A 12519-nucleotide genomic window follows, 5' to 3' on the forward strand; every position below is an offset into this window, starting at 1 on the left:
TGGCCGTTTCCCCGTTGCTTTTCCTTGTTGTCAGTGTGCCCTGTGGCTTGTGCCCTCAGCTGAACATCAGCATTGGGCTGCTCCGTGTGGCTGCCGCGCTGTCCCCAGCGCCTCACACAGCGAGCTGGCTCGGCCTTCCAGCAGGGAGCTATTTGTGGAGCAGCAGGGCTGGCCAGCACACTTAGATGTGCCTATGGAGCAGAGCCACTGCCTGAGATCATGGGGCAATTATCAGAACCATGAGTTTCTCCATCTACAGATTCTCTCTGGGTGTGGTCACTGTGCCAGCAGCTCTAAATCCTGCCTTGTGAGCTCTGCTGGGAACGTGGAGCTCTAGGACATGAGGGCTGATGCCTGGCATCTGAACTTTAGCAGGAGGACAAGTTAGGTGCTTTGACAGCATGTTCAGCACTCCAGTAAAAGATCTGCTGACCTCTCCTTTCCTCTCTTCTCCTTTCCTTTCCCAGCTTACAATTACTGTAGCAGATTAAGACTGCACAAGTTCTGATTTTTTTTCTCCTTGTTCCTTATGGATTCTGGGAGCTGCACTGCTGTTGTAGCTGAAGGTTGGAGCACTAGATACTGTATATGAGGGCTGCTCCAAAAGTAATGCCTTCTATTTTATCATGTTGGCCCACTGGTGGTACAGCAGTAGAAGTTGAACCTCCCCATCTCCCTCCCTATTGCATCCTATTGCTGAGTGACAGATGGCAGCAGAGGGGCACTCTGACAGAATGGTGTCTGACATGAAGGTGCATTTGAAGCAAAAATATGTCATTGAATTCCTCCACGTGGAAAAAATGGCACCCATTGACACTTGCTGGATGGTTCTGGTGTGCAAACAGTGCGTGTGAGCACTGTGATGCAGTGAGTGTTGCATTTCAGCAGTGATGACAGTGATGTCTCAGACAAGCCACGTTCTGGACAGTCGTGCACAGCTGTCCCACCGTGAAATGAAGTGCATCTCCATCAGCTTATCCGTGTGAATCAGCACATTACAACCAGGGAACTGTGTGTGGCTTCAGTGCGTTGGAATATCACAAAGCTTGCATCAGGTGCGTCCTACAAATGCTCATGTAGGAACAGAAAGAAAACTGTATGCAATCTTAGTAGGACCCATTGAACCAGTACAAGGCTGAAGGTGCCGGTTTCCTGGATTGTATCATTCCTGGTGATGAGACATGGTTCCACCACTGCAAGCCAGAGTCTGAACAGCAGCCCATGGAGTGGTGATGGGTAAACTCCCCATAAAGAAAAGGTTCACAATGAGCCCTCAGCAAGTAAGGTGTTGTGCAGTGCCTGCTGGCAGAACAACTCGGCCAAACCATCAGCTCTGAGTGCTTTGCTGCCTGCTAGCCGGTCTGAGGGCTCCAACTTCCACCTGGCTGCCATGAGGTCAGTGATGTTACGTGTAGCCGTGCACACTCAGAGCTGGGAATCTCTGAGGCGCTTTAGACTGGTAAATAGCCATTATACAGAAGCTTCGATTAAAGAGAAAAACACTTTTTTAAAGTGTTTTATTATATAAAGTGTTCTTTTATTAAAGAAGAAAAAGCACTTTGAGAATGTTTTCGTGGACATACCCACATACATTTGCTGGATTAACGCACGTTCTGTGGCTCAGTGGGTGAGTGAGTGGTTGTAGAAACACTGCGGTCTGCTTCCTATGGAGCTGCAGCACGGCAGCAGGCAGGGCAGGCACGGAGCGCTGAGTGCTGCGCGGAGCCTCGGGCGCGCACCGCCAGCCCTGCACACAGCAGCGCGTTGCGCGGCGCTGTTTCTTAGCGACGGTCTTGACGTACGGCCGCTCGATCTCTTAAAGAGCTCAACTATTAAAAAGCAAGACGCTGGTAAAGCTCTGAAAACGGGGACCAGAGCCGAGCAGCCGCGCCCGGGGCCGCACCGCCCGGCTCCGCAATGCCCACCGCCCACCTCCACCTTTGCAGCAGTAAAATGCAGCACTCGCAGCGCGCATGCGCCTCCCCCCGGCCGGCGCCCCGGGATGGCTATTTATAGCAAGTGACGTCATCTAGAAATAGAACGCGAGGGAGCAGCGCCCCCCTCCCCTCCCCTGCAGTCCCCTCGGCTCCGCCCCCTCGTTGCCTTCCTAGCGCGCAGGCGCAGGCGGCGGCAGCAGCGCGAGGCTCCGAGCCGGGCGGAGAGGCGCGAGCGGCACGCGGCGCCGAGGGGAAGCAGCGAGCGCGCGGCTGCAGCCCGTGAGCGCGAGGCGCCGACCGCCACTCGGCGCGTGAGGCGCGGCGAGCCTAACGGTCGCCCGGCGAGCGGGCGGGAGGCGGCGGCCGCGCTGCGCTCTCCACGCGCGCTCGTATCCTCGCACCGCCCGCGCGTCCCGAGGCGCGGACCCCCGCCCCTCTCCTCACCGTCTGAGGGGCTCAGCGCCCGGCCCGGCAGCCACCACGGAAGCGGCCATGGGGGACCGAGAGCAGCTGCTGCAGCGAGCCCGCCTGGCCGAGCAGGCGGAGAGATACGACGACATGGCCTCGGCCATGAAGTCGGTGAGTGGTGCGGGCGGTGTGGCGGCGGGGCCGGGGGAAGGGGGAGGTGAGGAAGGACGTCCGGGCCGGAGCGGGGTGGGTCCGGGCAGGATGCGGCCAGCCTGTGGCGGTGAGGAAAGGAGGGAGGGGGGTTGGGCGGGAGCGGGGCCGCCCGCCGGGGAATGCGCCCAATGTTCCCATTGCTCCCGCCCTGCGGAGCCCCGCAGCTCCCGTCCCTCCGGAGCTGGTTTTCTCCCTCCCTCGTTTCTCTCTCCCCCTCGTAACGACGCCCGCGCCTCCCGCTCCGTCCCTGCCCGGGGGTGTGGCCGGCCCTACGCCGCCAATCGGGCGCGGTGCGGAGCGGCCGTTTGAACGCCGCCCGCCTCGGGGCGGAGGGAGCATGCTGAGCCGACCCGCCACCCCGCGCTTGGAGCTTAGAGCGGGCGGTGCGACCCATCCGGGGCTGAAGGGGCGCGGGGCGGGGTGGGATGGCCGGGGGGGGGGCGGGGGGCTGAGCAGCGCGCGGCAGGAGGAGCCCCTTCCTTTTCTAGAGGGTTCTGCCGTAGAGGCTCCGAACAGGGGCCTCCCACGGGCGTGAGCGCTGCGATTCGAAGATGAAACTGTGGTCGCATCCGGGTATGCGAGCTGCTCACTGCACCCAGAATCTGTTTCCTAAGCTTTAACGTTGCCTTCTTGCCTCTTTTTGTAGGGTAACGTTCTCAGTGTGTTCTTACACAGTTGAATACTGATATGTGTTTTAACACTAAGCTACAGCTGCGATGAAAATGAAGTGTACTGACCCGTTTGTACTGGTACATAATAAAACTGGAGAATGACCAAACTTCATGTCTAGTGTCTCTTTTTAAAAAACAAAGCATATCTGAATTCTGAAGCCCGTGTAAATGCTGGTAAATGTTTAGCAAAGACCATTACAGTCTTTGTATTAATTGCAACTGATTTACTCTTATTGATCTCTTTTTTTTGTGAGCGCCAAGAGGCCTCAAGGGGACCCTGGTTTCTCTTGAGAAATAATGCTGCATGGTTTGAAAGAGCAGCTACAAATCAAGTTCAGTCATGGATTGATTCTTGCAAAAAGTCTCCTTCAGGGACTGTATGATGTATGTTACATCTCTTAAATGAGGGCAGGAATCAGATGTTTATCTTTTTAATGTCTAACTGTTTACAGTGGCATAATAAACACCAGCATCAATCTGGTTCTGAAGCACAAATACTTCTGAGTATCTCAATATTAAATGCAGTTGATGTAAGCTGTCTTTCAGTGATATTATTAGAATTCCTGATACCTACCGTGAAGTAGTAACAGCTTCATTCACCTGGAGAACACTTCTCATCACTATTTCTGAAGGATGCAATCAAGAAATCACTAAAATCCACTGCTGCTCTGGAAGACACCATTTCTAGCTGTAGCTGGTAGCTTTTTTTCCCCCAGGCATTGCTGATCTGCAGGATATATATGGCTCCCTGAACATGTGAAGCAAAAAGAACATGGTTGCTGTGTGTCAGGAGATATGTAAAGTAGAAGTAACTGGTGTATGTGTCCTGTTGGCATCTTAAACTGAACTACTGCTCAGTTTTCACTCATTGAGTTTCGGTATTCTGTAATGCCATTTTGCTCTGCAAGAAGTTGTATAATGATGAGCTTCTGTAATTTGGAGCTTGCTAACACTGTAGATGAGCTGTCTTTAGCATGTATGAAATGTTACAAGTACTGAAATACAAAAAAATTTAGCTGAATTTAAAGGGCAACGGTTGATTCTTATTAGGCTGTTCAAGTAATCTTTCATCTTAAGATTTGAGTTGATTTTATAGGTGTGAGCTGAAGCACATTGTGCACTCAGATGTTAGACTTCCTCCAGCAGGAAGCCAGTGTTGTAAATCGGATATCTAGTCTCAATGCAGGATATTTTGATTTGAAAAGATTCTTAAAAATATTCACATAACATACTTGATTCTTTTTGTAATGGTGCTGTGTGAAAATGCTGTATTTCCAGTGTAATGGAAATGCAAATGGTTCATTTCAGCTCCAGGTATTGATCAGCATGTTTCTACAGCACACAATACTGTCAGCAGCCTGGCAGTTGCTCTTAACGCACAAAGCAATAAAGATTATTGTAGCAAAAGCATATTTGTACAATATTTGGGATTTCCAGTGAAGAAAGAACATGAAGAGGCTCTTATCAGCTGTTGATATAAAGCTGGAGGAACACTCATTGTTTAGTCCTGTCTGTTCAGCCTTCTATAGAAAATATATATATAAATCTATAGATAATACAGCTGTTGTAGCTTAAATAAGGAACCTGCTGTTAAAGAGTACAATTTTTCTTGCTGTTTGTTCTTAGAATTTTGCTATTTCTGCTTGTATTTGTACTTACAATAGAAGTATACTTCTATTAGTACCTATTTATCTATGTAATTAAGTTGCTGTTATAAATCAATGGGTGTAGTCAATATTATTTTCATAGAAAGTACATGCATATGTAAAAGTGCCTCTAACCAAATTACATCCTTCCAAGGACAGTGGCAATCTCACTGCATTAAGTGCCACTTTAACGTTCCAACTGTTTGGAGTAATACATGTGGTAGGTAAAACCTGGCTTCCAAGCACACTGGGGAAAAATGTGCTGTTATTGTAAGAGTGTTAAAAGTGCTCATTTGTTGGAATAAATATTGTTCCAATAAATTACTGAGCAGATTGGGAGCATGAATGCTTTCGGTATTAGACTGTTCCAGAAATTGATTTTAAATGTTGATTATAAATACTAAATAGCTGAACAGTTTTGCTTTGTAAACTGAGTCAGTCTATTAATTCCAGTATATAGTAGTGTGTAGTAGTTTTTTTTTAATCTGCATTGCTTTTCTAGTACAGGTACGTAGCAGGTATTGGAGATTGAGATGAATCTCAGTTATGTGAAATGTGTAATTTTGATATGAGGCATGTGAAGGAGATTTACTTCACCCTGAGAATACTGAGTCTTGGTATTATTGAATATGTGAATAACTATAATGTGAACAACATCCTTCCCTGCTGTGAGATGATTTTCACTGTGGTTTTATACCATAAAAGTATCTGTCACAAAAAAAAAAAAACAAAAAAAACAACCAGAAGCCACACTGATGCAAGGTACTGCTGTGGTTTAAATGAATCCATCTGGTTTGTTCAGAAATAATGAACAGTATTCATTATGAACCTTTTCAGGATAGTTTTATTGATTAAAAGTGGCTTTCCTGCTCAGGTACAGTCTTTTGCTACAGCAGCTCATTAAGGACTTGTCGAGCTCTGACAACAGTGTTCTTGCTAACAGAACAAGTGCAGTCACACACATGCAGTTCACCTGGACCAGACTGATGCCATTAGGTAACCTGACAGTGCATTCATCTGCTGTCAATTACAGAACCATTGCTTTGGTGAGTTTTCAATGTAAGATGAACTTGGCTTGATGTGGCCCATGTAGGATGACACCATTGGAAGTCAGTTCTGCTCTAGGAAGCCCAGTGTTGTGGCCAGGATTCCTTTTATGTACTTCTACTTCTTTCTCAGTTAACCGTGAGAGCTCTTGGACAAAGAGCTGAGGAGATACCTCGAAGTACTACAGAACCAACATTTTGTGGTTTTTTAACACTTGTGAACTGCTAGTAGATCATAGCCTGTATATTCAGCTGGCTTTATCTTGCAGTCCTTAGCAAGATGATGCAGACTTTGATGTCAGAAGAATGTTTGCATAAGAAAAGTAGAGTTATACATCACAAAGTTAGTACTACTTTGAAGTCGTACTACAAGCTTTTTTCTCTTAAGTGCTCTTTTTCCTGATAGCCACTATAAAAAACACTCGGTCAGAAAAGTAGAAGTGCATTTCTTAAGCAATCATCAACTCCAGATAACGCTATAGGGAGAATGGAAAACAAGAAACATTTCCTTTAGCACTTCAGGTTTTCTTTTCTACATCATCCCAACAGGAAGAGAAACATGTCTGTTTTTATGTAATTTGCTGATGTATCTGAAATTGATAAAGCTGCTGATAAGCACTGCTTTCCTTTCATTCTAGCTTCTGGTAATATAGCTGTTTGTGTTGGGGCTGTAGGTGTGATTTTTATGTATGCCTGCAGAAAGGACCAGCGTTGTTTTGGCTAGGATGGAGGCTAGTTTGCTGTTTCTCCTCCAGAAGTCACCTTTGAGTTGAGATGGAAAGGGTTCAGCATTAATGAAGTAAAAGTGGGGAGGTGGGGTGAAAATGACGCTGGCATCCTGAAGGTTGTTGAAAGATGACACTGGAAAGAAGATTTCCACTGCAAGCATTGGAAACTTCTGCCATGGCAAGAATCACTGGTGGGAAACAGCTCCTGTTATGCTGAGTTCCTGCACTGCTGCTAGGTGCTGCTCACGTGAAAAATAATTGTCAGTTTTTACATTAAGTTAACAGCATCTGCCAAGGGGAATGAATGCACTTCTGAGTGTAGTGATACTGACACTTCAGCTGTACCATATCTGAAAAGTAATTCACTTAAACTTCAGTTATGGAGAAGGAAAGAAAGGTGGAAAGGCATTTAGGGGTCGATCTTTTGCGAGTGCTGATTCCTGTGCACGTGCAGCTCATGAGTCAGTATTTTTAAGATGGATGTTGTGATACATTTTCTGCAATTGAAAATGAGTAACGTCTGAAGAGAGAAAATAGGCTAGGAAAAAATCTAGACTACTCTTTCAAGGCTAATGATACTGCTGTGGGATTGCACTTTGTGTTGTGACAAATAGGATGAAACTTTGGAAACTGATAGCTTCCATCTCCATACGTAAATGCACCAGCTGTAGCGTAGTAAACATGTAGGTTTGCATCGTGTTTTTTTGATGGTTCTTATGGCATTTGTTAGGTGCTGCAGAGTATTATTTAGATATCCACCACTGGAATGACCAAGTAATTATTAATCTCTGGTTTTGATTTTTTTTTTTAATGTTATTTTTGTAAAAGCAAACACTGTCCTAACAGACTGGGGGAATAGAAAGGCCTAAGCTAAGCCTTCACATCCTGAGGAAATTGATCTTTACTAGAGATAATGATAGAAGTGGGTCTGACTAGAGATTGTGTTTGGGAAAACGGGGTGTGGAAGCTGTGAAGAAGCTTGTGACAATTACATCGAGTTGATTCCTGTGCATTTACCATGGGTAGGTTGTCTGTCATTGTATCAGGGTGGACACAGCAGCGTCTTTTGGAAGTTCAGCTCCCAGAGCTGTGGGGAAAAGGAATTTTGGAGGTAACTCAATTTGAAGTAATTTCCCTTTCTGAGAAAGTTAATTTTTATAATTATTTTTCAGGCTTGGCAGGATCCATGTTTACTGGAGAGTACACTGCTTACACAGAGTGTAAATATTTGTGACAGTTACTTGTAGATTGCAAATCTGGCTGCAGACACTGTGTCATGGAAATACGCACTTTTTTGGGAAGTAGTTAATTTTAGCAATGCGTGAGCAATGGTAGTTTTATCTTCGATTCGAATTGCACATCCTTACAATTCTAGTGACTTCCAATGCAACTAATGAAGTAAGTGTAAAGTAGCGGAGCTGTGATTTTCAATTTAATTCCTATTAACTTAATTTCACATTTGTAAACTTGAAAATCTTGAATGTTCTACCCTTCCCTTACTGCAGCTTTAGTAATAGGAACTTATTTCGTAAATAAAAAAATTAAAATAAAAATCCAAAGAAAACAGCCCTCATTTGTTCCACCTATGCAATTTTCTTTATATCCTATCCTTTGAACTTGCCTGCAGCCACCAGTCAACAGAAATCAGGCTAACCTCTGTATTACTCTGTAATGGCTCACTCAGTGAATGAAAGACAGTGTGAAGCACTAATTCCATTTGTACTATGCAGAGCATAATCCTAATGGCTGCAGCGCTTCCATCTCTGCTGTTGAATGAAACAAAAGCAGCAAAGGAAGGAAATGCAAGAACTGCAGCAGTTTCCGGTGTGTTTCTGTGCTGTGTTCCAGATTCATAAAACTGATATTCTAGGTACATTTAAATTCATTGTGAAGTTTGTAGTCTGCATAATTATAGCTCAGACTTGTAGGAGTTAAATCCTCCAAATGCTTCTTTGTTACACCAGCCTGACTCACTCTTTTGGTGAATGTGCTTTGTAATGGGTTTTAAATTCCAGCTCTATTACAGCAGAACTGGGGGGAGTTTCATTCTTTTGTGTCTTGACTGCAGCAACAGCTTTCAAGCTTAAATGTTACAAACTGTTTTCTGGCTAGAAGGAATTTTGAGATCCAGAAGGAATTTTGAATGTTGGGTTTCGTGATGGAGGTGCTGAAGGAAACTTGTTATTTCTGAAGATAAACCATTTGAATTTGATCTTTGTGTGTATTTTCAGGTAACTGAGCTGAATGAGCCTCTCTCAAATGAGGACAGAAACCTGCTGTCTGTAGCCTACAAGAACGTAGTTGGAGCTAGGCGATCCTCCTGGCGTGTCATCAGCAGCATAGAGCAGAAGACTATGGCTGATGGCAATGAGAAGAAGCTGGAGAAGGTTAAAGCCTACAGGGAGAAGATAGAAAAGGAACTTGAGACAGTCTGCAATGATGTTTTGGCTCTCCTCGATAAGTACTTGATCAAGAACTGCAATGACTTCCAGTATGAGAGCAAGGTTTTTTATCTGAAAATGAAAGGAGATTATTACCGCTATTTGGCAGAAGTTGCTGCTGGAGAGAAGAAAAACAGTGTTGTGGAAGCCTCAGAAGCTGCCTATAAGGAGGCCTTTGAAATCAGCAAAGAGCACATGCAGCCTACTCACCCAATTAGGCTTGGGCTGGCGCTCAATTTCTCGGTGTTCTACTATGAAATCCAGAATGCTCCTGAGCAAGCCTGCCTTTTAGCCAAACAAGCCTTTGATGATGCCATAGCAGAGCTGGACACACTAAATGAGGATTCCTACAAGGACTCCACTCTCATCATGCAGTTACTTCGAGATAACCTCACTCTGTGGACGAGTGACCAGCAAGATGAAGAAGCAGGAGAAGGCAATAATTAAAAAGCTTTCCTCTGATCTGTCTTTCATCCACTTCACAATCCCTGTCATCACCGATATTACCTTGCCACAGTCACACTAAATATCTAGTGCTAAGCATATCTGTATTGTACAGCTGTTCAGATTTGCTGTCCACTTTATCAAGAAGCAGTTTCAGATGAGCCTTCATGGGTGTTGATGGATTGATTGGTTTATTGGCCCTAGTTATCTTAGTTGCACTTCAACAGTGCAGAAAGATATATGTATTTAATGAGGCATTTTTAGTTTGCCTGTTGATTAGAACAGATGGGAAAGAATAATGGAAAACGATTGAAGATGATTAGATTCCAGTTTCAATTTTTGCCATTTGAAATGAGCTGACTGTTCTGTTAAGCAGTACATTTTGTGCATGCAAAGTAAACTAGCCACCTCAATTTTTTTTCAGTCAATGCAAACAGTTAAGCTGATGTGAAATGACAACCCTGTTCATCAGTTTACAATAAACTGTTTGAAATGTGAAGTTTTGGTAGCAAATTTTTTTTTGCCTCTTAACTTATGTGCACAGTTTATTTTAATGCAGTGCATCTACCTAAGAGTTTTGATACTTGTAACCTTTTGCAATTGTTTTGAAGAATCATGAATTTATTTTTTGTAAACTTTTTGGCTGTTTAGTTGTCTGTGTATTCTGACAACACTATGTCAATATTAGCCCATGTTAAGATGGATGACCGAGATGCCAGACTTCTAAATTAAATGTTTTGGAATTAAATAAAATAAAATGCTGCTTCGGGGAATATTATCTCTACATAAGCTGTCCTGTCTTTTGTTCAGAGCAAAGACTGAGTTACTTAGTACATCACTGCTAAGTTAAAACATGTCATTAATGAGAAGACGTCTCATACACTAAAAACAAATGAGCAAATAACTGTGCTAAAAAGAAGAAAGAAGCCCACAGCAATCTAGAATGGTACTTCTTACCTGAGGTAAAATGGAGTTTCCTAAGGTACGTGTTAGTTGGTTTACTGGGTACAGCAACTGTAGAGCAGTTCTGCTCAGAAGCTAAAAAGTAGCATAGAATATTACTTGTTTACACCAATGTAGAGACTTATATTATTTTCTTCTGTCTACAGTAACTTCTAAAGTGTTTTTTTTTTCCCAGAAGTGCTAACCACCAAATTGTATTTGCACATTAAAATTCCAGTAGTGTTAGTTTGTACTTACCTAATTCTAGCAGAAGCAGTATTTATTCTTGGAGAATGCCTCTCTGTTCTAGCAAACTTAAATCTAGTCCCCAGACTTACATTTTGCTTCTTTCTCCCCAGCAGTTAGAATATATTTATTGGTTCCATCCATACTTCTGTACTGATGTATTACAGAAGCAGGAAAAGTTAGCTGTTGTTGTGTTACATGTGGCTGTATCCAGACTGCTGCTGGCACCTGGGCTAGCTCAAAAATCATGTAAGTTCTCAATTTATCTAAATCCATTTTTGTATGACTTAATAAAACACTAGTGGCCTAAATGCCCACAGCAAGAACTTCTCATGCTTTTTAAAACAGTGAGCTGCTTCCTTTTAAATATCTGGAGAATGAGATTTTTTAAGGATAGATTTGTTCATATATTTTCTAGTCTCCTAGGTAATTCTAGATGTATTATATTAGTTACGTTTGTGATAATCAGAGGGCTTGTACAACATCTGAAAAAGGTGTAAGTTAATCTTGATGTTGTGCTGTTGTATGATCTGGGCATGCTTGATTCCTACTAAAATAAAGCACCTTGAATTATGTCCTTCATACCAATTGCTGCTGTGTGCCCATGGCCTACTCTAGAAGTTATTTTTTCCTGTATGCTCTTTGCTCAAACAGTGCACAAATGTTTGGCTCCCCCCCTTCCACCCCTAATTACTTATTAGAGCCTTCTGGCCAATAGTACTCTTTTTGGACTTGACCTGTCTCAGATATGGTGCTTCTACATTTTTTCTTCCTTGCTTTCCTCTCAAATATACATATCTGCCAAATGGAACCAAAATGAAACTTGGACAATAAAACTCCCTTTTTATATTGAAATACTGTAGCTAGTTAATCACTGTTGGTAATTGCTAAATTTATTTTTTTCATGTTTTTTTGTAGGCACTAATATGTATATATACATACGTATATATTGATACATATATATGTATGTGTATATATATATATATCGTTAATTAAGAGCTAAGGAGTCTTTCCTCATTCTAGTTATTGCCTTACACAGCTCCTTTGTCAGTGGGTCTCTGACTTCTGCAGGCTAACCTGTTGAAGATTGACTACTGAGCTGTTGCCTAGGGTCCCAAATGGAAATGAAAAGCATTCTGTGAAATGTTAGGATTTCTGGGTGTATTTTCCTGAATTGCCATTAACCTGGATAAATCTTTTCTGACTATCATGAAGTATAAAGCTCCATTTTGAAATGGTTTAATTTGCTTGAAGGATGGATTCCCTTCTCCTTAGCGGTGTAAATTTCAACAAATTACTCAGTTATAGTCATAAATGCAAGCAGATGAGAAGATGGTTGGAAGATGTTAGGAAGATAGGTGTAAAACTGAAGTTATAATTATTTCTTGATGAACCACTGTATTCTTACAGTGTTTTGTGCAGTTGGCTGGAAACTGTCAAGGTTTTGTACTAGGCGTCAGGTTCTAATAGTGTAAGTAAACATGGCTGGAAAGAAGAAGCTGCCTTCTAAGAATTTCTTGTGCTAGAATCTCTAGAGGAACTCTCCAGAAGAGCTAGGAATAGCAAGAGCTTCCTTATCACAAGATAACCTGAAGTTTGGTAGTGAACTGACAAGTGCAGGTAATTTATTGCCAAGTGAACCCAAAAGGTAGAATTCAGTGACCAGGACATTATCCCAAGTTGGGCTTCAATTAGAATATCTTCATCTGAACGTGAAAGTTAAAGTTCAGTAATGAGCAGCAGCTGGTAGGTTGTATTCCTCTAAATGAGTGGCATGCAGTTACGCTGGGCCACATG

At 43.3% G+C, this 12519-nt stretch overlaps 1 protein-coding gene across 1 annotated transcript; it reads left to right on the plus strand.

The window, feature by feature from the left end:
- The first annotated feature begins 2145 nt into the window (after positions 1-2145).
- On the plus strand, positions 2146-11302 carry YWHAH (tyrosine 3-monooxygenase/tryptophan 5-monooxygenase activation protein eta). Its single transcript, XM_048963775.1, has 2 exons — positions 2146-2516; positions 8881-11302. Exons 1-2 carry the CDS (start codon positions 2430-2432, stop codon positions 9535-9537), a joined length of 744 nt encoding a protein of 247 aa, XP_048819732.1. The 5' UTR covers positions 2146-2429; the 3' UTR covers positions 9538-11302.
- Positions 11303-12519: the final 1217 nt, after the last annotated feature.

The sequence above is a fragment of the Lagopus muta genome, chromosome 17 (genome assembly GCF_023343835.1).
Source record: "Lagopus muta isolate bLagMut1 chromosome 17, bLagMut1 primary, whole genome shotgun sequence".
Taxonomy (NCBI): Eukaryota; Metazoa; Chordata; class Aves; order Galliformes; family Phasianidae; genus Lagopus; species Lagopus muta.

Bases quoted from the DNA above. Each gene is read 5' to 3' on its own strand.
- YWHAH (XM_048963775.1), top strand. From the start codon at position 2,430: ATGGGGGACCGAGAGCAGCTGCTGCAGCGAGCCCGCCTGGCCGAGCAG. The intron at 2,517-8,880 runs GTGAGTGGTGCG...GTGTATTTTCAG, and splicing joins TGGCCTCGGCCATGAAGTCG to GTAACTGAGCTGAATGAGCC.